Here is a 24,383-nt window from a genome sequence, read left to right as displayed (position 1 = left end):
GATAGTCTATTTTAGTTCTTGCTCTCTGTCCTCTAAGGAATACTACAATCACAGAAACACCTTCTAGGTTATATAGTTTATTTGCCTGCCAGCATGAGATTCTTCCCTGCAATAATTTTTAACATTTGCTTTTGCCAAGTTAAGAGTGATGCATTGCATCTCAGGAAAATGAGCTTATTACAAGCCTCCTCAGACACTGTACTTTGCGGTACCCGATGGATCACGGTGCTGCATCGTATAACAGGTAAGGTGCCAAACTGTTCAGACAATGTGCTAGCCCGAAACTGGAGAGTCAGCTACATAACAGGATCCCTCTGAGTGCTGGGCCCTGATACAAATCCTCTCGCCCCCTTGCTACAGCACCAGTCGTCTCCTCTGCTGAAGGCACAAGCTGCTCAGCCCTGGCATCTCACAGGTGAGAGATGTACAACAATGGTGCCGCATGGTGGTAACGTGCAAGAAATAGCCCAAGGTATGGAAGAGCAGGAGGTAATTTTGTGAGTCTTATACTTAGATGCAGCTTCACACCCCTGTGGTCCTCCAGCAGCCCAGCCTGCTCTCTGGGGATCCTGCTGGAGATCACCAGTCTCTTTCACCCTGCAGAGGACTTCCAAAAATGACTCCAGCTGTGGTCACCTGAAGGTGTTCAGAAAAGGAAGAAAAGCAAGTGACTGAAAAAGAAGTGACCGCCATGAAAAACAGGCGGAAAAATGCCGGAAAGCTGATGCAATCATGCTCTCTCCACGCACCCAGTTACACGAGATGACTTGTCCTGAAGATGAGCTGCAGGGCTCCCACTTCTCACCAAACCCATTTGGCTGAAATATTTGTGGTGTCATCTTCTGCTGGGCAATAGTTTTCCTGCAAGGTTTTCTACACAAAACCTAAATTGCACAAAAGCAGAGAGCCCATCTATTTAAACATTTTTCCAGTATATCTGCTTCCCATCTGTAAAGGCACTCAGAAGTTTCCAGCCATGTTTCATCTCAGAGAATGAGCCGAGGAAGCCAACCCCATGAAGTGCCCAAGATTAGGAAATATAGAGCATTCCACAGCTATCTAAAACAAATAAAATACAAAATAGTCCCTTCCTTTCAACTTTAAAAGCAGAAAAGACCATTAAAAGTTATATTAAAATAATAAGGCAGCACTAAAAAAATTAAGACATGATAAAAATAAGATTGTTCACATACACCTAGCTCGTTCACGATGAGAATGTATATTATAAACAGCCTTTTTTTCCCAGACACTTGCTATTTTTCTGCATATTTAAACACAGATGTGGGTGCTTAGCAACTGTAAAACAAAGTCATTTACTTAAATAACTGAGTATAGATTAAGGTACTTCATTTTATATACATACTTTTAAAATATTATGTCGGTTTTATAACATTATTTAACACCTAGGGAGACAGAATCCTCATATATGGATTCCAAAAATTAGTCACTTACCTTCGCCTTTAAGCAAAGAAATAGGGATTTGAATCTGCTGCGTAGGTATCTGTGTGAGTGTACATGTCTGCGTTCATGTGTGTGCATGTGCGTACTTTGTACACAAGTCACCTACACGTACAAGGGGTAAAAACAGAAAAAGCCCTAGGAAAATAAACGATTAAGATGTTAAAAGTATGCCACTAGTGTGAGAATATACAATGTTATACAATGTTAAGGGCTGTATCATTCAATGTATCAAAAACTGTTACAAAGCAGGAAGAGTACTTTGTTAGAAATGCCCGTATTTTAAACTGGAGACACAGAGGAAAATCAGAAAACTTCCAACAGTTCAGAAACATCATGGAGCCGCTGCACTGCAGAATTTCACTAGTATTTCCAAACACAGAACATGGACTTTTTCAAGTTACTCAAAACACTGTCTTCATAAAAGGTTTTGCTGAATGAATTAGTCAGCAGCATATAAAACATGTTTCCCTGGAGTGTGCATTATTTTGCACCGCTTGCAAGCAAAACAAAAGTTTTTGAAGAGGAATAATACATTTTGTTATTCTAACTGCTCTGGCTGAAAAAAACAGATAATTTTTTTTTAAGCATACAAACTTTTGTTCAGATCTCTTACCTATTTGTTTCCTGTACTGGTCAACAGGAGTCCTTGCTGTAGAGGCATCTTTTCTACCCATCGTTTCAATCCAAAAATCACTGTCAGTATCAGGAAAAAAAAGAAAAAAAGCATTATTCCTAAATAAGTTACTACAGAAATCAATGACTTACAACATCACTAAAAAATTTACCAAGCAACATTTACATGATTATACACAAAGACATAAGCCTTCCCAGAGTACAACGAGACACTGGAGCTAATCATCACTATTCTGAAGACTATCAGGTAAATTCTAAACATACCTTTTTCCCCATTGCATGGCTAATTAGCGTTACAGAACGCCTGTTAGTTTGAATTAAAAAAAAAGAAAAAAAAAAGGATTTAAACTGATTTCACTGTAATTCAGCATTTGGTTGCATTGAATTACATTCCTGTATTTTTTTTTTCTTTAGTAAACCAGGGAGTGAATGGAACATTGTGAGCTGCTTCTATTGTTGGCAACCACATTTACGGGACTCCCGGGAGCCTGTGGCAGGACTAGGCATGTGTGCATCCACAGGTGGAACTGCTCAGGAAACCCACCTGCAGCCACAGCCCCCCAACCACCCCGAGGAAAAGAGAGGAACATAGAACTAAAACACAGCGACCCCACACTCCCCTCATGGGCTCTAGAGATCTGCAAATGAGAAAAAAAAAATAAAAATTGAGAATAAAGGTGACAGCTGGGGCTGTGCCCATTTTACATCTCTCAGCCAAAGTATTGAGAGTTTAAATCTCCTGCAATGTGTTTAGGTAACAACCATCCTGACTCGGGAACGGGCTTCTCACGTTGCACAGCGCAAGCAGGTGATGCTAGGATTGCACAGGGAACTGCACTATCGCTCACCCAAAGATGCTCTTTTTGGTACTTTGGTGCTCCCACACCATCCATGTAACTGAACAAGTGTCATCTGAGTAGCGTTCTAGCAAACCCCAATATACCCATTTAATGTGCAAAACTTTACGGTCTCTTATCCGTCCTCTCACAGGGCTGCCACTCAAAAGATACAGTAAGATTCTACAAACACGCCCATTTCATTTGGCTTTTTCCACAGCCAAAAAATACCTGGCTGTTATAGTCACGCTTGTTGTTCAAAACACTGGTTTTCAGCCATTGTGGCTGGGCTGAAGACATCACTCATCGCAGCGACAATAAACCCCATTGCTTGACCATCCTTATGACACGAGCATCCCAACACCAACCCCTGCTCTCGCAAGAGAACTGACATTTTCCAGAAGTGCCAGATTCACCGTTCGAGCGCAGGAGACGCACACCAGCCAACATTTGCCTGTTCCCAACCGGCCCTGGCGAGTGCGGTGCCGAGGGCAAAAACTTTGGCTGAACCATCCCGGCTAGCCACAAACCGTCTGCAGATTGAGCAGATGTGGCCTTGGAGTATCTGCAAGTTTTATTTTTCTGTTAGGCATAACCAGCTACACTACAGCAAGACGAGCTTCCCTGGGCGCTGCCAAGGCATGCTGTCTGGGAAATACAGCCCTTGAAGGCACTGCAGTGCCAAACCACGGGCCAAAAAGCATGCCGGGGCACTGCCGGATGGACTACCCTCAGCTTCACAACCTTAAACGTCCACCATTATTTCCTTTATAGCTTCAAAGTTTAAAGTACAGCTGCAGGAATGATCCCACCTGCATTTTAAATTGATTCATGCATTTTAAAACTGCAAAGTTTCTTCTTTTCTATTTATCTATTCCATAAGAATTATTGGCAATTAATGTCAAGTGACAAATCTGGAACAACAGAGCTGGAACCGGGCTCCTTAGTCTAACGTGTGGGACACAGGGCAGAAAATGAACTTCGGTGCTCAAAAATCAGCAACCTTTTTTAAAAGTATTCAGGAATAATAACAAGGTATAAAAGACTGATGTTATTTTTTTAATCTGAACTGAAAATTCATTTATAGCGTTCTAATGTTTCCATACATTACTTTGGTTTAATTCAGAGAATACTCCCATTTCACATAAAAAACATAAGCAGTGAACTGTAATCCAGTGGTGTTTTATTCTCCTTCTGTGTCCCAGCTATTCTCTTGACTGAGTTGTATTTCTCACATAAGGTTCACATCAGAATAATGAGAGTGGAAAATAAAAGCACGATTTGAACTTTCAGCTAGTTGACAAGATAACAGATACATTTTACACTGCAAAACTAGTTCTTGGCTTTTTTGTGCCACTGTTAGAGACTGTTTTGTCTTGCCTTTTGCAATTTCAATAGCCTACTAATGTTTTGCAACAAAATGTCAGCTGTGAAAGATGTTTGCAGTTTTAGCAGTGCCAATAAAACACAAGAAGAAAACGCAGGCAAAAATTATTTCCCGACTTAATATGAACCACTGAGATGCTCGCGTTTGCCCGCGTGGCTCGGTGTCACCAACTCCCGCATCTAGAACCTCGACTCCTCTTTGTTCTTCAAAGGGATGCAGTAATCATCATTCATTTCCACCGCTTTGATGGTTAGATAGCAAACGCCCGAGAAACCCATGGAGACATTAGCACATACAGCCGCAATGTCTAATAAGACAGCTATTTGCATAAAAGATCAGCCACAATTTAAAATGTGTTGTGATAGATGTGGAAAGGGAATAACAGATCTATATTAGCATGTACGAAACTGAGATTGTTTTCACAATTTAATTCCTCGGGGACTGCGGCTCATCACCTTCTCTTGTAAAGAATCCTGCATTCCCTGAGGAAGCAACAAGCCAGAGTTAAACTAAAATATGGATTAATAAGAGATAATATTTATTATTTATGAACCTTGCTGTAAGAGTGGTTTCCAACATAACTTTCTGATCAGATTTCCATAAAGGAAAAGCCTGGAACCTTTATAAGTCACAAAACAATTTGAAAAGCACCATTGCCACGTTTAAATTAGCAAGGTCATCCTAGAATAACTGGCCATCTTAACGCTACTGTAAACAAAATTTGCACTCCAGTCTTTCCCAGCTGCCTCTGGCTGCTCCTCTGCCCCCGAAGTCAGCAAGTGGAGGATCTGACTTTTCCTCTATTCCACTGCCAAACCGAAGGGACAGGCAGCGCGCCGCGCTATGTGCACCCCGAGCAGCCTTCAGGTCCCTGGAATTTTAATGACTACATAACCATTTAAAAAACACATAAAGGAGCTTGTCACTGCTCTTACAGGCTACTAAAAATACTTCAGGAGTAATTTCAGATCATTTGAAGGCAACGTGAGCCCTCCTCAGCTTTCAAGGTTTTACAAAAGATGGTTTTAAGAAAATAAAGTGAAGCCTACTGGAATGATTTTTTTGTTTATTGCTATCTCAGACATACTACAGGGTCAAAAGGTGTTTTTGGTTTTGTGGTTCCCTTCACTGTTGTTTCACCCTCTTTCTCCTCCCCTCTAGTAATTCACCTGTGAAGGCTTACACCCTCAAAAGAATACATGGTTTTTCTTTTCCTCCTCTGTTATTCATAAGCAGTGACTGATAATAATTAATACACACAATAAATTGCGTATTATCACCTCCAACTGTCAACAGCATTTTGTGAGATAAAAAACCAGTTCTGAATGTCCATTCAAGGTCTGACCGCAGGAGTGTTTAAATCCCAACTCACTATTCTTGATGCATGCATTGCTTGTATCAACCAAAAAAAAATATTAAACCAATTACTTTAATGCCATAGAAACATACCTTGAATGACTTTAGAAATACTAGTAAGTACAGGGATGATATAGCACAAAGATTGCACTTTGTGCATTTATGGTGCAATGCAAATGGTTAGTAACAGTGATAAGGCTTAAAGTGCAAACCAGAGAACACACAAAGATCTACACACGTGCGTGTGTACAAACTTTCCTAGTGGAGTATCTGATACTACCTCTGTATCCTTCAACAATAAGCTGCCTAAATACTAATAGATGGCACTTTAAAGAAATAATCAATGCAATGACTGGTTTTGTAGCTGAAATATGTCTAGTTGGTTGTGAGAAAAGCAAGGAAAACTTTACAGCAGAAAAGAACCAATACAGAATGAAAAAGTACTGGGCCAAGTCTTCAGCTGTAATTGAAAATGCAGGTGAATGCACAGTGGCTATCTGCATATATGCAGAAGTACCTTACCCATAATTGCAAATGGACATCTAACCTAAAATTCCCTCCGTTTTTTGGTTGGTTGGTTGGTTTTTATTGTTGGATGCAATGCAGGTTGATAATTTGAACTCATAACCCAAATAATTTTTTAATAAGATTCGAAGCTTACTGATGTCAGTGAAAGAATTGGTCTTTTATCAGTCAATTCCATAGCTCACAGTTTAATAAATAATGGATATTAAAATCCTTACAAGTTACAAGAGAGCAAAAATAGATTTTTATCCTCTTCGGGTAAAATCCAAGGAGCACATCAGATCCTCTGCAAACATCAAGTTATTCCAAAGAACTGGTAGCACTGCATTTAAAGTGGGAAGCTGTCTGCATGTAGGTATTTTGCAAATCGTTGCTGTTGGTTATTTTAATTGGGTTTTTTTGGTGTACAGCTGAAGTAACTAAGGTCTGTCTGTACAGCAGTGGAAGAAATGCAGGGGAAGTAACCTGCAGCTAAAATCGCAAGAATAATGCAGCTGAATCTTTTAACCATACTTTAGCCAAGTATGCATTTAACCATACTTTAGCATTTATGCATTTAACCATACTTTAGCCAAGAGAAAGAATTCAAAAAACTTTATTAGTACTAATTATAAAGAACATACAAACAAACAAAAAATTGAAAGAAAATCACATTCATGTTCTACTGATAAGTCTTACAGTGGTCTTCACCATTCCTCTGGAAAGTCTCTCTCAAAGGATGAGACTATTATTTCAAAAGAAAGAGTACCTGCCCATGGTGCTTCTTGCAGAATCTAGCCCTGCTTTCTTTGGGGACTTATTTAATTTTCTTTTAATACAAGGAATTTAACCTCTCTTTACTTAATTTAACCTTGAAAGCAGCAGACATGATTTAAATTCAGTTAAATTTGGGAAAATGAATCAAAAAATGGGATCCATAACTCCAGTCGAAACAAATATTGCTCAAATAATCTGGGCATTCCACACAAGGACAAAAAACACTCACTGTACCATATCCCAAGATTAAAAACATCTAGGATTTACAACTTTTATTTTGACATATATCGGGCTGTTTCATAGCTTCATATAAGCACTAGAAACAAAACGCACATTGTTACTTCCAGTAAGTGCCCTTTGCACTCCAGGGAAAGGAGCTGCTCTGTTATTTGTTACTTATACAGTGCCTACAAACCCCACGAAATTAGCTCTAAATTTATTTAACAAAAGTAGTACACAGGTAATAGTCCGTATGAATACTCAGCATATTCTCCTGGATGTTTTAAACTCCTGAGGCGACATATTACGAAAAATAAATTTCATCAACAATCCAGATTAGTTCCACCTGATTTCAGGAAGGTAAGTGAGACACCCAAGTTATACAGGAGGCCACCTCCACTCCCTTTACAGTGAACAAAGAAAGAGATGCAATGGTAAGGAATCCAAATCACCCCCGGCAATCTTGCTATGCTCCTAAACCTCCACTAAGTACCTAAAATTTGGTGGGATTATTAAGGACTAAATATTTGCATTTGCTCCCCTAGCAAAAAGTCTACTTACTTTTGCTAGATGTAAAATGTTTTTAAATATCTGAAAAGTCGAAAAGATTATCATTAAATGTATTCATGAGAGCCAGGAAAAAAGTGAAAATTTCAAGGATTGCAAAACCTGACTAACATTTTTTTAAAAGACTACATACTTATGTAAATTTGGGGTTTTTTCGAGCAAAAAGAGTCTATTAAAAATGCCAAAGGTTACTTCCATTCCCAGTTTGTCACAGCTTCGATGGGAAAAAGAATCAAAATGTGCTAGGCCAAAACTCACTTACAAAAACATTACTTACAGAGAAGATATCTGTTTAGCAATTGGTGTTACACTTGTTATAAAAAGAATATGACATTTTGCAAAAGAATACTCCTATTTGTAGCGATTCCATACACCTTACGTTTACTTTTCATTATTAGGATTTGTTATTTGACTTCAGAACCAAATTCCCTACTCACTTCAGAGCCGAGTAGAGCTATACCATCTGTGAAACATATATTCATTTTAATATGAAGACAGATCTTCATCTGAACAAATTTAAAATTCCAAACGTTCAAAGATGAACTTTTTTTCATTTTTAGGAATATATGATGGCATTGGTGTCAAGAAAACATCCTTAAAGAAGTTCATGAAGGAAAAAAGCATACTTGTGGGTTTGATTCTGCCTTGCCAGACAGTTCAAAATGTAATCTCTGCTAAAGGGAAAATTACATGATACATGACACCATAGTGCAAGGTCCTGCACGCAGGTCAGGGCAATCCCAAGCACAAATACTGGGCAGAGAATGGATTGAGAGCAGCCCTGAGGAGAAGGAGTCGGGGGTGTTGGTGGATGAGAAGCTCAACATGAGCCGGCAGTGTGCACTTGCAGCCCAGAAAGCCAACCGTGTCCCGGGCTGCATCAAAAGAAGCGTCACCAGCAGGTCAAGGGAGATGATTCTGCCCCTCCACTCCGCTCTTGTGAGGCCCCACCTGGAGTACTGCATCCAGCTCTGGGGGCCCCAACATGGAGCTACTGGAGTAGTTCCAGAGGAGGGCCACGAAGCTGATCAGAGGGCTGGAGCACCTCTGCTATGAGGACAGGCTGAGAGAGTTGGGATTGTTCAGCCTGGAGAAAAGAAGGCTCCAGGGGGGATCTAATTGTGGCCTTCCAGTACCTGAAGGGGCCTACAGGAAAGCTGGTGAGGGACTGTTTATCAGGGAGTGTAGTGACAGGACAAGGGGTAATGGGTTCAAGCTGAAGGAGGGTTGATTTAGAGTAGATGTTAGAAAGAAATTCTTTACTGTGAGGGTGGTGAGGCACTGGAACAGATTGCCCAGAGAGGTTGTGGATGCCCCCTCCCTGGAAGTGTTCAAGGCCAGGTTGGATGGGGCTTTGGGCAACCTGATCTAGTGGAGGGTGTCCCTGCCTGTGGCAGGGGGCTTGGAACCAGATGATCTTTAAGGTCTCTTCAACCCAAACCATTTTATGATATGCAGTATTTCAGAGTAACATTCTTCAAAATAACAGAATCTGTTTTGGTTTTTTTCATGGGGGGCGGGGGGTACTATGGTAGAAATTAGAGGTAAAAAAGGTGGGAAGAGAACAGGCATCCAGACCACCCTGGTGCCCAGAGGCACATCCACCAAGCATGGGCACAGCCTCCATGGGAGCAACCACAGATGCTGCACAGCCACCTCTGTGGTCTGAGGGTAAGTACGAAGGACACCACCACCACCACTGCACAAGACAGAAATGAAGCACGCACTCTCTGCCCTGTGAGTTAAAAGTTCATTGAGTCAAGACCAATGACGAGAAACAATTATTTGCTCTGTCTCAGTAATTGAAGTGGCAGCAGCAAACATTTTGCGGTTCAGTTAAATCCAGGCAGTTTTAGTCCCTCTTTGATCCTCACCATGCACCCCTTCAGCACTCATTTCCTTTGATGAAGTAGCGAATAATTTAAATAACAGGTATAAAGCTATAGGTCATAGACCTTAAATTTCAAAATCAGCTAAGTCTGCTTAAGCACTTCACTTCTAATATGTTCTGAAGTTACAATTCTTGCATTTAATAGAGTACCATGTGGTTTCATTGAGGTCTTATTCCAAAACCTCAGAAACTTCATTTTGCCCTGCTAGGTGTTACAGCAGGGGAAAAGCAACTTCTTTTCCTTCTGCAAATCAGAAAATAACGCCTCCACTCTCCCTTGCCTTTAGTTTTGGGAAGTAACAAAAAATTCCTTTTTTTCCAGATGCTACTCCTTTCCTGGGACTGCCACAAGTCATAGCTTGCTGTAAGCCTGGGTGCTTTAATTATATACACTTGTTCATTCCTCATTTGTAGATTTTAAGCTTAGGCTCATTTTTGAAGGAAATTAAATTCTTATTTCTTCCTTAAGTGAGAAGAAATATTTATGGAGTAATTATACTTGCCTTTAGCATAGTCATCTTAAACTACAGTTCACAACCATCCAGAGGACAGAAAGTCAGTTTCACATTTTCAGTATTGTGAAATGGGATAATGACCTTCAGTGAGAATAAATCTTACAAATTTTGAAGTTATTCACACACTCAAAAAAATTTTGAACAATAAATAATTCCATATTGATTTTTTTTTCCTACTGGGCCTTTTTTTTTGCTTGCATTATCTTGGACTATTAAAAATACAAAATTCCTGAGTGAATTATTTAAAAATTGAAATAGTTTCTTTGAAGAAATATATCAAAACAATTTGAAACTGCTGTAATTTTTCCTTTCCTCTCACCCTGTTTTTTTAAAAAAATGCTTTTTAAAGTATGTTAAGCTAAGTTTCAGCTTAATTTTTTCCCCATTAATTCTATTATTGATATCCCATCTATTCTGACTCCATTTTCATCAAATTTTTGTCTATCATTTGAGAAGAAAATCAGCTCTCAGCAAATAGTCCATTCCTGTTTGACAATCAACCTCAGAACTGAAAATCAGAAGCAGCGAAAACAGCCAGAAATAAGCCACACAGGCACAAAGCCGGGAAGCAGACAAATGTGCCCTTCTGTTATGTATTTCACTGTAGTTTAACACAATGTCTCATCATAGGGGGCTTCAAGTAACAGTAACTGCTAAAACTGGTCACTACATTTATAGCCTAATGACTGCACCACATCTTACCTTGAGCAAGCATGCTGAAGTTAAAAACAGGCTACAAATGACAGCAGCAAATAACACTTCAGTACACGTAGACCTAATCGTAACACTTCAGCAAAACTGAATTATTAGTTCCATTACTAAACCTGGTGTTCAAAAGGACTTAAAAGGTAATCTTTCCATCCAGCGTTCAGAATGAATGTCGGGTTTTTTTCCTTTCTCTGAAACTACTCCAGCTCAGAATTAAACAGACTGATCTATGAATGAACAAAAATAGTTTTATGCCACTTTTCTTGTCTCACATGCTGTATTAAGCATTCAGGAAAGCAACTCAGCTTAAAAAAAAAAACCAAAAAACTATTCTAGTCACCAGGCAAAAGAAATATTAAGTATAAAGAGTTTTAATTTCATCATTTTGACATCTGTATTCTCTTCTAGTTTTCAATAACTGATTAAAGACAGAATAACCTGTTAAATCTTCCCCATAAAGATCAGAAGATAAAGCTGACATGTATTTCCTCAGCTTTAAAGCAATACATCACTTTTTGCATTTTTTCTTTAAAATTGTCCAAGGTGAAAACCAGTAGATAAACCAGTAGATAACTTAGTGTTTACATGTCAAATGCAGAGTTCAGCCCTACAGCACTTAATAATGAGCTAATAGTCAGCCTTAGTGAACAGACCCATAGATGTTAGCAGCAGCATTTTCAAAACCAAGTCCTATTCTATTGGTTTTGAAGGATTAGGCCATAATTGAGTGAAGAGTTTAATATGGCTTAAGTAACATCGGCTCAGTAGTTTCCAAAGTAGTTCAAAACAATAGGCCAAGCACGCTCTCTGCAGATTATATCTAAATTGCTCAAGATCTGGCTCTCCTGAAACCTACCTAGAGATCCCATTAAAGGCAATGAGTTTTAAAATAAAGAATAAATAGTGTATATGATACCATCTCTTGAGGAGCTTTATGTTCTACTTGGGCAAAAAGGGAATATAAGATCATTGATATCTATCAAAAATCTGAATCTTGAACGAAAATTGAATTAAAGGAATGGATCAAAATCAGGCTAAAACCTTTACATGTGCCAAATGAAAAAAATAAGCTCTGATAGTCATCAGAAAATGTGGTAAACTGTTTACTTGCCTCATTTTAAGGCAGAGGAGACAAATGCGGAGTGCAGAAACTAGCAGAAAAATATCAGTTGAAATAGCAGAAAATCATGTGAACGTCTGAAGGTCCCGGACATGACCATTTGTGCAAACATCAGTTAAGAATGGAATAGTTATGAGACTCCTAAAGAAAAGATCATTTAATGAGTAGCTCTTGGCTTGCAAGCATCTCTTCGGAAACCCTAGCCTGAGACAAAATGGCAGATGACAATCCACTCCATTCGCTCTAATTTCCTGAGTGCATCTCTCTGAGTACTGGGGGTTTGCACATGCCCTTGGCTAGTCAAAGCAGAACGTATGCTTCAGCACTGCCATAAAGTTTTACTAGGAGGAGGGGGATATACTGCCTGAAATCTAGCCTTGTAGACTGCATACAACAAAAAAAAACAACTGCCAGAGCGTACAGTAATATGAGTTCAGACCGGCTTTCATAAGAACAGATTCAACACCACAAGAAACCGCAGGTCTGTTCTGTCTCTGCTACAATTCCTCAGTCTGGCCACTGCTGTACCAAAAGCTGTACAACCCTATAACCAAGCTTCAGAAGTTTAAGGAGAGCTGGGTCAACTCTGAAAAGGACTTTAGATAAATTGCTTCTGCTTTTAATTTGCAAAATACTCTACCCGTGCACTCAGCTCCACATTCGTCCCAGCTGTTTCCATACTGATTCTTTTTTTTTTTTTTTAATGAGGTGAGTTAATGAAAATCTATACCAATATAGTACAGGGGAAACATCTTTCCAGCTCTCCACTATTTCCAGCACTGAAGGTGCTTAAGTCTGAAGGCTCAGAAACAGGAGACAAGTTTGGTCAGAGAGCCATTGCCCTGAGCTTTTTCCTTTTTTCCCCTTCTCTTGAAGGTCTCCTCAAGGTACAGTACATATTCTATAGAGTCCTTCTATGGTCAGGATACAGAATTGAACCGAGCCTATACAATATACATTACTTGTGTGCAATAAATGACAGAATGCAAGTGCTTTGAATTCTTTACTCTGCATATATGGCTATGTTTTAGTACGGTACCCACATTTAGATCATAATTTCCATGGGTCTATATAAACATGCATGAAGATAAACAGGCTCTCTTCCCATGTAGAACTGGAAGAATTCATCCAGAAGCTTTGCTTTGTAAATCATTTCAGATGTATTTTACTGAAGCCATAAAGAATATTAGCAAGTGCACTGGGACCTTTTGTTTTAAATTATTATGATCTGTTACTTTAACAGAAGTTACTTATATTATTTAACCCCACTGGTGTACTTAAACTGAAAATAGTTCGAAGCTTTTTAAAATAGGTTTTGTCTCTATAATAATCATTTTTTCCAGAATACCCTCTTCCCATTTAGCCTGTTGATATGCTGCTTTGTACACCCAGGCTTTCAAATTATCCTATCTTTCAGAATAAAAAGGTAAACAGCAATTTCAGAATGCTTTGTTAACCTTTTCACTCCAAATTACAGAAATATTCATAAATTAATAATTCATAAATTAAATAGTATATGTCAAAAAATCCAAAGAAAGCAACATCCATCCTTGCTCTGACCATTTTATGATTGCAGAATAAAAAAAAAAAAAAACCAAAAAAACCAACCAACCCCAAATCATTAGCTGCTGCAATTCTTTGTGGTTCCATTAAAATGATACTTGTTTAATCACGCCAAAGTCTAAAGTTGAAAAAATGCATTATAGAAAGCTTTCCATGATGCATATATACAACAAAAAAGAAACAATGCTTTCCACACCCTCTGTACTGGGAAGAAACGACAAATTCAGAGAGAGGCAGCATAGCTTTGCCCAGGACACTCAACACCATGTGTGTAGGAGGCTCTGCGGCAGCCAGGTGGGATAGCTAGCTAACAGAACTTGCTGAGGTCCAGCACAAGTGAGGTAAGGAGACATGTGGCCAGAAACATCACGGCAAGCTTGAACCTATTCTCAAGCCCACCCACCTAAGGTAATAGGTACTTCCTTAACAGAAGTATGTCTTCATCTTCCAGGACTTTCATCATGCTTTGAAATTTTTCAGAACATATTTTTCATAGAAATGGGAATTAGATGCAACATTCCAACACTGGTCTTATTAAAGGGATTTAAACAGCCCTCCTACCTCTCCCCCCATCTCTACTAGGCAGCACCAGCCCTTCTTGCCATTGCCCTGCACTTGAATCCCCTTTGGCTACTGGTGCTTCCTCACAACCCAAATCGCAGCTTTACAAGATAAAATCTTCCATTCCGCACATACATCCAGCATTCCTTCTTCGTCAACACATTTGCAGACAAACTGCATTTTAACAGGCTCATGTTACCATGACCTCAGCCATGCTTTAAACTTCATCCCCTCCTCATCAATCCAACAATCACTGAACCATCCATTGTTTGTCACTATTGCTTTTATGTTTACACACAGAGAATTCACTAAAACAGCGAAAAGCATCACAGCCGACACAAACGCTGGGGAAAGTGCCCCCAAGCTCTCATCTGTTGACAGTGGCCTCCAGCCATTACTTCTGAGTGCTGGCAGCTCACCAGCTCTTTATCCATTTTATTGTTACTGTGCAGTCCTAATTTTTAAATTAATTTTAGTTAAGTAACAGTAAATCAAGGACCTAATCAAATTTAAATGTTAGCTATACAAATAGTGTACTTTCAGTTTGACAGCCAAGACACAAAACCAAAACAAGTAATACACTGCTTCAGGTTAACTGTTTCCTTTTGGCAAGAACACAAGTAATACAAAACTGGTCTAGCAGTGAAGTGATGTAATCTTAATTGGAGGCAGCATAATGAGCTCCACACACAATGAGTCCAAACTAAAACCACCTACTGGACAATTTCTATGGCATACATACTACATAAAAGAAAGACCTATGGGTTTTTAATAGGAGCTTTTAGGCATGATCACTCTTAAGACTAGACAAAGCCATGAGGTGAGAGTTTATGTAGAGATGGTGATATGGTAAAGCCAACTACTAAAATGTCCTCCACACTTAGTCAGTACAGTAACAAGTTGAAAATGTAGGTAATTTAAAACAGAAAGTTTAAAATATGTTCAACTTGAAACTATAGGGGAGTCTCATAAACAAGCTTCGGGTATCCGAGGGGCTTTAAGATGTTGCTGACCCTGGGTGACACCTTTCTGCCAAGTGTAAGAAGGGGCAACAAGAGGGGGCACATTCTGCCCCCAGGACCCCATTCCCAGCCTATGCATCAGCACGAGCCACCCAAAAAAAATGTGAGATAAGGTGAGGGAAGCAAACTGACGTGCAAGTATTGCTGGCTCTTCCGTACAGACTTCTATCTGAGGGGTGCGGAGAAGGCGACCAGCTGGCAGCATCTTAAACCACAGCATCTAAGGCTTCCAGAGCACATCTGTCAGAGCCATTCGTGATTAAATTTGAGCATAAGAGTTCGTAGAATTGAGAACTTCATATGTAAAGATTACAATGAAAATACAATAAAAGCACAAAAAGCTACAAAGGCTGATTGACAATGTAAATGTGAGAGGGAATTATCATGGGTAAACTTAACCTTTTCTTCATTTACACCACACAGCACAGCCAGAGAGAAAACAATTGAAACTTTGAAATCTACTGTATTTCCAAGCCAATCTGTTTCCCCACTATAAAAAAAAACAGTTCATAACATAAAAGGTTATTTTGTTCCATTATTTATTTTATTTCAATGGAAATACATGAGGATAAATTTGGCTTTCTGGCTAGAGGCAACCAACTACAGGCAATGTAACCCCATCTTTTATTTTGTTGTCTTACGAGTAGAAGTAACAGCATTGCTAGCTAACAAAAAAACTTGTGTACAAAACAGCATGCTTCAGTTTGCCCTCTGGATTTTAACTTCCCAATACCATTCTCAACATTAACCTACCACTAACCTTTGCTCTTTCCTTCTCTCATACTTGCCCTTTCTGGTATAAATGACTTCTCCACTGTAAGTTTCTGCTGTCAGAAGAGTCTTTCCCCATTTATTCACTTCACCAGCTCAACAGCTATTCCTGGATTTATATTTCACCCTTCCTCTCCTGGCTATCTCCCATCCTTCTTTGCTGCATCCTGCCATCCTATTGGGTTTACGTTGGCTAATTCATTACGCCGTGTCTTTCCAAATCTGCCTTGGTTTTGATAGTAAAACATACTGGATGAAGGATGATGCCAAGAACAATCACAACACATGAATACAGAATATTTTGTTGATGTATGAATTATCATATTTAACATTGCAAAAAGTCCTGGGACACAATAAACTGTATTGTATAAACCTCCATTGTATCATTGCAGTATGTGGTTAGAGAAGCAAAATGAAACTTAAAAATCCCTAATGCCATATTTTAGCCTTGCTTCTAAGAAAATGCAGAAGAAATGGGAAACAAAGGGATTAGCACTGTCCATGTCCAGAATGCCTGGAGTAAGTGTTTACTCAACCCACTGAATTACAGGGGTATCTATGTGCAGCTAGTGATACAAAAGCACCTGGGGTGCCTTGACATTTTCCCATGACCTTCAACCATCATTCTAAAGAATAAAAATGTATCAGGAATCATAGGATGTTGCAGATAATTTGGGGATATTAAAGCTGTATTAATGCAAGCCCTACTTTGAAAAACACATGCAAGTGCTTTTTCTTCTCCTGTAGCAGTACCAGTGACCATCTATGTTTGTCATTACATGTTTAAATGGAAGAAAAAAAAAAAAAAGAAAAAGGTTTTCTGGAACTATCTTTCCATCTTCTTTCCAGAGGCAGGGGGGGTAAGGGGGGGAAGTCTAATCTGCTTCTTCTGTGTGTCAAAAAATACTTCAAGACTAAAACTGATTAATAAAGAGCTGTAACATAAATTGTGTTTCTTCATCTCCTCTACTGACGACACCATGATGTTTATGTTGTGCATAATACTGCAGTGATATATGAGATCATCAGCTTGGTAACTAAAAACAGTTTCACTGTGCTTGTGATTGATAAACTATGGAAGTATTAAAACATTAAAAATGTTAATCTTTGTAATAATCTCCTGAAAAGTTTTTATATTAATTTAAACCATCGATCATTTTAATATTTAATCATTGCAGACTTCATTTGAAATGAGGATAGCCATTCATTGAAAAGCACTTCATTTTTTATTTTAAAAAATGATCAGTGTGTATGTATTCTGTAAATCTCTTCACATTTTTCCTCAATAAAAAGTAAAGCTGCAAGCAAATGAAAAAATCTACAAGAGCGGAAAAATTTAAAGCAGAATTTGTGTCAGAAAACATATACTTTCACAGTCCTGTTTCCCCAGGAGTAACTGTATCACAACAGTAGCATCACAAGAGGGTCAGAGAATTGAGGGAGACTTCTACTGTAAATGAAAATCATTAGCTTCTTTGTCTACACTCTACAATCATCTATGTTTCGTATCTCATAACACGTAAACATAACAATTTCCTTATGAAGAGTAAGTACTTACTAGAGTGACTCAACTCTCCAAGACAGTATTAAACTGGGTTAGGTTTTTTTAACATGTAACCCTGTTTTGGAACATTAGCCTGCTTTAGCAACATATAAAGACTTTCCAAAGTATCCTATCTTCAGCTATAACTCACAGCTTACTTGCCTAATGAAAAATTTAGATCAATATGGAAATACCTCAAAGGAAAACAAAACCGAGAACTTCTTAGTTATGAGAAAAATCTCACAGAAACTCTAAAATTCCAACTGCAGCTAACTATAACTAATCTTGAAGGAATTTGGTTTCTTTTGAAACCATCTAAGAAACACAAACTAATTCATGACATCAAGAAACAAATTTTCACAGAAAAACCCAAGGAAAATGTCTTCGTTGCAGTGCAAAAAAACCCCCTCATCTTGTTTTCTATTTAGAGTCTACTAAAACTGGATGCTTCCTTGAGCTACTGCCATAAAGCGCACTGAGCTTAAGACATCCTTTAAGACTGGGCTGCAAGATTTGGCTGAATTATTTAAATGAAGTAAATCCTAGATATCACTGGGCAGTATCAGAGGTTACTATATTAACTTACGTGACTAGTCTTCGTTCTGTATTTGTGACCAATAGTGAGTTAGAGGATTTTCCCGTACCTGCTCTAAAACTGGCACACAGATTGGCTTCTTTTTCTGAAGGGACTGCAGAGTGTAACAGCAAGAGCTATGAAGTTAGGGAACTGGCAGAAATACATGTGGAATCTTCCAATGCCTATAAACTTATTCTGTATAGTTCAAGTTTATGAAAATAAATAATTAAAAAAACAGTAATAAAAGCACTGCCTTTATTCTTCACTTTACGAAGAAAAGTATGTATATTGCTGCACATTACCTTTTGTTAAACTCCATTTTTAAGGAAAGATGTATGCAAAAATCCTGTTCATTCTATGTGATGTAGTATTTGAATTCAGGAACTCAGCTGCTTGCATCTCAAATGGAAGGAATAGTCCTGTTTTTATGGAACTTAATAGAAACACAGATATGTGTTCATATGTACATCAATATAAGATTTAAAGTTAATTATAAGAGGAGTTTTACCAAAGCTAACAGGAATCTCTGTTTTAGTCATTTGATTTGAAGTAATCTTTCAAAACCCAGATATTTGAAGAGCTCTCACATCTACTGAAACAACTCAGTATTTTCTATGTTGCTTTTGTAGATACAAAATACTATTTTAGACAAAGAAGTCAATTGTAGAATACTGTAATCTCTAATTGGTTAAATTAATAAATCAAATTCACAGAATTACAGGATTGTTGATGATGGAAGGGAACTCTTGAGGTCATTTACTTGGGCTCATCTACCTCTGCTCAAACAGGTTCAGCTAGAAGACTATACATAAATTACAAAATTATAAATTACAAAATAAATTACAAAAAGGATTTACATACTGAAGCAAGAATAACAGAAAAAAGTGAGCAATTGCCCTTTCCTAAAAAAACCAAAAAGTGTCAACTGTTTGTATTGGTGTGATTAATTCATTTCAAAGTCAACACTTACTTTGTTTTCTCTATGCTCACGCTTATAATACTGACCTGAAGTAGGTTTACATCTTCATGGCTTCCATGAAGACAGAGAACAAGTCCTAGGGGGGTAAATTGTACTAATTCATGATCAAAGATAATCATGCCAACAAAAGCATCTGCCAATTTTTTCCTTAGTAAGCAGACAAGCTATCTGCTGAACAACAAAGTTTGTACCTAGCCCGTATTGTACCAAGAGGTGAAGCGATTCAGCCAAGGAAGACATGCCAAATGGCACTACTTAAGAAATGGTTCGATTTTCCCCATACTTGTAGATTTTCCTGTATCCCTTAAACATCACTTTCTAGAGTTTTCTACTATGGAGGTCACACATCAGTAGCAAAGGCTGGAAGAAAGTCAACATGTCTTTAGCAACAGGTACCCTTCCACTCCGATTAGCTCTTCAGGAATGAGCCTGGTCCCCAACAGCAAGGAACTTGAGCCCTGTATGACATGTAATTGAATTACTGTGTGTGAATGTATGTGCTGTACATACAGCCCAGTTATACTATAAGCTCTTTTAAAAAGGGGCTTTCTGGTGCTACAGTCTGTCCTCATAGCTATGTAGGCTGACGTAAGGCAGAGCAGTTTGAGAGCCACACGAATACACTGGCAGAAACCCCTGCCAACACTTCACATTTATAAATGTTGCAGCTCCCATATTTCTGTCCAGGATTTTCTGAGCGTAAACGTGACCAGCGCACTTTGCAGAAAACACAAAGGAGTCCAATGTACCCGGAACACATCACGCCTGCAAGGTAAACACAGCCAGCTCAACAAGCCCGGGTTGTATCAGATTTACTGCGTACGCACAGCCCGCCGGCCACATACAGCCCTGTTACACACCGCATCTGCAGCAGCTTCAACACGTCCCGGTCTCAGTGTGCGTGGGGGGCCAGCCTACGTGCACATACACAGAGCAGCTGCTTGTCCAGCTCCCAGCCCCCCAGAACCCCCACACAGATGGGGTTTCACTCACACAAACCCATCCACACCAAGCCGGCGGGCAGCACGTGAGGAGTTGAGCTCACGAGGGAAAGTCACGGGGCGTCCTCACACAGAGGCGTCGCAGGCTCCTGTCAGCTCAGCCAGGCTGACAGCCCCCGGACCAGGCCTCGAGCACACACCTGGCCGAGGAGCCTCCCTGGTAAGGGGTTTATTTCCCCAAAAATCGGCCAGTCGCAGCCCAGTGAGGGACCCAGACTGGCACCACCTGCGGGCACGGGGGAAACAGGCTAGGCAGCGGAGGAACTCGATGCGGCGTGAGGTGGCACCGCCAGCCGCGGCCCTGAGGGGAGCCGTCCACTCCCGCCTGCCGAGCACAGCGCACGCCGCCGAAGGGAAGGGAAGGGAAGGGAAGGGGAGGCGACTTTTCCCGCCCACACCCAAAATGGCCGCGGCGGCCGCGGCCGTTGACCCCTCCCGGCCTCTCAGTCCACGTTCCGAGGGCGGCACCCGGGCGCCCGCGGCGCCGCCCCGATTGGCAGCGCGCTCCGGCCAATCGCGGAGGCGAGCGCTTCCTCCCGGCCAATGGCAGCGGAGACCCGCGGCGGACAGCGGGCCGGCCGAGCGCGCCGCCAGTGCGGACGCTCCCTGCCCGCAGGCCAATGGCGGCGTCGCAGGAGCAGCGGGGCAGCGCGCCCCCGCCGCGCCGAGGGGGGTGGTTGCCGTGACAACCGCAGGCCCGCGGTGCCGGCCGGCCCTGGTGCCCGCGGCCCCTCGCCCACCCCGGGAAGCGGCGCGGTACCTCGGGCCGAGCGGCAGAGCTCCGCCTCCTCCCTCCTCTCTCGGTGGGGCGACTTCCTGTGCTGGCGGGGCTGCTGCCACCGCCTCCTGCCCGAGCGCCCCCGCCGCCCCGCCTCCCGCTCCCTCCCGCCCCGCCGGGCAGCGGCCTGCGCCGGGACGGGGCGCGGAGCCTGCTGCGGTGGGGAGTGCCTCAGCCCCGCGGCACCTGCGGCGGTGGGAGCGCTGCCCGGCCTCCCGCTGCGCCCAGCAGCTGCGCCCGCAGGTGCGTCGAGGAAGGTCGTCCCCCCCCACCCGCCCCGGCTGCTGGGCCCTCGCCTCCTGCCTCGGCTCTGCATCGCTGGCCGGTCGCCGGGAGGCCTTGCCCCCGGCTGCCTGCCCCTCTCGGGTGTCTCGCTGGGTTTACCGGGGGAGATGCTTTGGGGGAGGCTGAAAGTTCAGTCATGGAGTATTTCGGCATCCCCCCTTCACACCCTCTGCTCGGTTTGTACCACTCTTCTGCCTACCTGTATCAGAAGTGTTGCTCCAGACATGTAGAGTGAAAAGCAATTAGCCACCTTCACATCATCATCATCACAAGCCCTCTTCAGTGGGAACTTACTTTTATGGTCCTAAAAACACATGGGAAGTTATTAACCTTGTCAGGTAATTTTTCACCACCTTGAGATGATGCTAGGTCCTTTGCAACAGATAATTCATTCACTTCGGTGCAAGAAGGAAGCCACTGACTCTTGGAACAGCTTACTGATTAGTATTGCAAGTGCACGCTTTGCTTCCTGCAAAGTGGCAGTTGATAATCAAGTGTAACACTCCCCTGTAAGGAAAGATACACAAAAAAGAAATATTTGCATTTGTTTACCTCTGCAGCTTAGGAAGTGAAAGCCGTACCCAGCTGAACTTTCCCATCTTTCTAGATGACACGCATACAGAGTGGAGAATGAGCCTACAGAAAAATTGATTAATCAAGAGTTTCTGTCTGGCATGCGTACCAAACCGCAGAGTTTTCTCCAGTCATTTCTGTAGCAAGCTTAATGGATGGCTGAAATGAAACAGCTTTCTTAGAAATACAGCCTGTCCTGATTTCGAGTGATGAGACAAAGGGGGTTTTGTACATTTTCTGCCAAGAAATCTCATACTAAGGGTATTTAGCTGCTCTGGACATGGCAGGTCACTGGACACGAGCTTATGTTTTCTTCCTAGGGTATCTTGTCCCCTGTGGGACAGGGGATCTTGTCCTCCTACACCCTCTGTGGGCACCACCTCTGATTTTTCTAACTTCTGTGTGTTCAGAATTTTCAACAATATTTTATTTCATTCATTCTCTTAATGGTAAGCCAGGAACCATAGACATGTAAAATATTTTAATACTTTATTTTGATTCCTTGATTGTTTTAATATGATTCAGTTAAACCCAATTCATGATTGAGCTCATGGATATTTGAATATAGTATTATGTGCAAAACAGCAATATCTCATTCAAATAGATGTTACATGTGATTTTTGACTGGGTAGTCACAACCAAAATAAATAAACATGAAGGAATATCAGAATCAGTGTATCCTGTTACATGATTTTGTGTTATCTGAACCACTGCTGCAGAGTTTGCCCTTGTGAGTCCTTGTAGTAAAATACACTTAGTTCAGTTTTAACTAAGTTGACCTAATAATGATATTCATTTCACCACCAAGTTATTCTTCTAAGTAATAAACCTGTGTATGCCCAGCAGCCTCGATACAGACTCTGTAAAGAAGAAGTTGTAAGTAATTACAACTTCATGAAAAGGGGCTCTACAATCACTGAGAAATTGCCACCATTTTCAGTTTCACCGTCTTCAATTTCTTTATGTTTAATCCTCACTTTACGGGGAAAATGTTTGTGTCTTCTGCAGAGAAAGTGCGCATATTGGTTTACTGGTCAGGAGGATGTTTGCCATTCAGATGACAGAAGGTACTACTGACAGGCTTGGTGTATTTTGTAGGGTAAGAAGCAGCCTGGGTGGAGTACAGGTGTCCTAGAATATTTATAACCTGTATCTCACAGGTATAAATACATGAGAGATACAAGTACTAACTACTTAACTATAGCTGAAATGTGTATCAATCAGAGAGGAATAACTAGTACCTTTTCTTGATCTTGCCACACCCATCAATTTGGTACCATACCCCCTGAACAGATGAACTTAAAAATCCAAAAATGTTTTTTAAACTTACATGGTTTTAGTTTATCACGCAAAATTTTGAAGAAAATGTATCGGTCGTTGTTTTCAATGACTGTCTTTCCCTGGTTTTCTTCCTACTTTTTGTTTCTTCACAAGGTCTTCAGCTTACTCTGACCATTTGACAAGAATCTGTCCCTTTTTGTTCTCATTCTGTGCAGTGGTTTTCAGCTTTCTGATCTGTGAAAAAAAATTTGGATAGAAGTTAAGTTAGGCCTACTGAAAATAGACTTGCTTTTCTGATTTATCTTTTGTAGAGCTCCTAGAAGCTGTCCCTGAGCTTTTAGAGTTCAGTAGATAAAAGATGCTCAACATCTTTATTCCAAGTTAACAACACAGATTAAATTAATGGACAGAAACTCCCCAAAACGCAGCAACTTGTCTACTGCTTAACCTGATGTCTCCTAATGTATGTCTAACCAATAGGTTAAGCTCAAAGATGTGAAAGAATGTCCTTAATGATTTTTGTTCCATTCATTTTGCCATCACTATGAGTAAAAGTCTTGCCCCATCTCTCGACAGGCCTGGATGTTGCCAATAAAACAGCTAGTTAATTGGTGCTAATATTCAGGCTATCATTAAATCTTTCAGGTAATACCTTTCCCCAGAACTTCTAAAAGGTACAGTATTCCCCATGTGACCACAAAGCTAAAGCTCTCTTTATGCTCCTGTCACTTCCTAACAATGTCATTTCTGGTGACAGATACAGTCTTGCTCTGCTCATATCTGCTGCTGAAAGAAATAATCCCCTTAGCTCATCCCTTTGCCCGTGTCACTCCCCACTTTGCATCTCTCCAGTGTCTCCCGTCTCTACGTCGGCTCTGTATGCACTTTGCCTTCATTTGGAAATCCTTTATTCCTGTCCTGTCTTTTTTCACTTGGTTTTAATGTGTTGCTTCTCGCCTCTGACTAACCTAGGATACTGGCTTCCACTGCACTTTTATTCTTTTTTTCCTTTTTTTTCTCTTTTTTTTATAAAAAACCTCTTGTGCTTCCCCCCATGTAACAATGTTACTCTCAAATCCATCCAAATCCACAAGCATAGCAGAATATGTACTGTAACTGGAGGCCACTGGTGTGCTGAGCCTACTCCAGCCATGCTTCTCTTGTGTATACCATTTCTGTCCATTAGTTCATGTCATGTCTTACATTTCAATTGCAATCTCTTCAGCACACGTACCTTCCTTTTTCTCTTTGCTCATTTGGTATTTAGCACCATGGTCCCTAAAATCATACCTTCCTAAAACCTCTGCAGCATGACCTGTAGCAGAGCAACCCCGGACAACTGTCTGTACCCCTGCTCCCTGTGGGGGTAGAAGGGATGCAGAGCCTACCCTCTCTCCTTCCATCCTTCCAGCTGAATATCTCAACGCGGTGTCAGTCATGATAGATGGTGCATTTTGTGACACAGACAGCCTGCC

General features: G+C 40.8%; 1 protein-coding gene across 5 annotated transcripts in view; it reads right to left on the bottom strand.

Annotated features, from left to right (window-relative positions):
* Window positions 1–21,293, bottom strand: part of TRIQK (triple QxxK/R motif containing) — a 62,981-nt gene extending 41,688 nt beyond the window's left edge. Inside the window, exons 1-4 of one of the 5 annotated variants that reach the window (XM_054817793.1) lie at window positions 19,984–20,060; window positions 19,017–19,066; window positions 18,314–18,444; window positions 2,075–2,154 (exon numbers count right to left, since the gene is read on the bottom strand). In XM_054817793.1, the coding sequence (XP_054673768.1) occupies window positions 2,075–2,154; window positions 18,314–18,330 (97 nt within the window). In that variant the 5' untranslated portion in view covers window positions 18,331–18,444; window positions 19,017–19,066; window positions 19,984–20,060. Of the gene's footprint in view, window positions 1–2,074; window positions 2,155–18,313; window positions 18,445–19,016; window positions 19,067–19,983; window positions 20,061–20,131; window positions 20,323–20,751; window positions 20,941–21,253 lie in introns of those variants that run through there. The other 4 variants (XM_054817796.1, XM_054817797.1, XM_054817795.1 and 1 more) reach the window with 4 other exon arrangements.
* Between the last annotated feature and the right edge of the window lie 3,090 nt (window positions 21,294–24,383).

Source organism: Grus americana, chromosome 2, assembly GCF_028858705.1.
Source record: "Grus americana isolate bGruAme1 chromosome 2, bGruAme1.mat, whole genome shotgun sequence".
In the NCBI taxonomy this organism is placed as follows: Eukaryota; Metazoa; Chordata; class Aves; order Gruiformes; family Gruidae; genus Grus; species Grus americana.
Note: the sequence above shows the minus strand (reverse complement) of the source record. Positions and strands in the feature narration are given on the sequence as shown.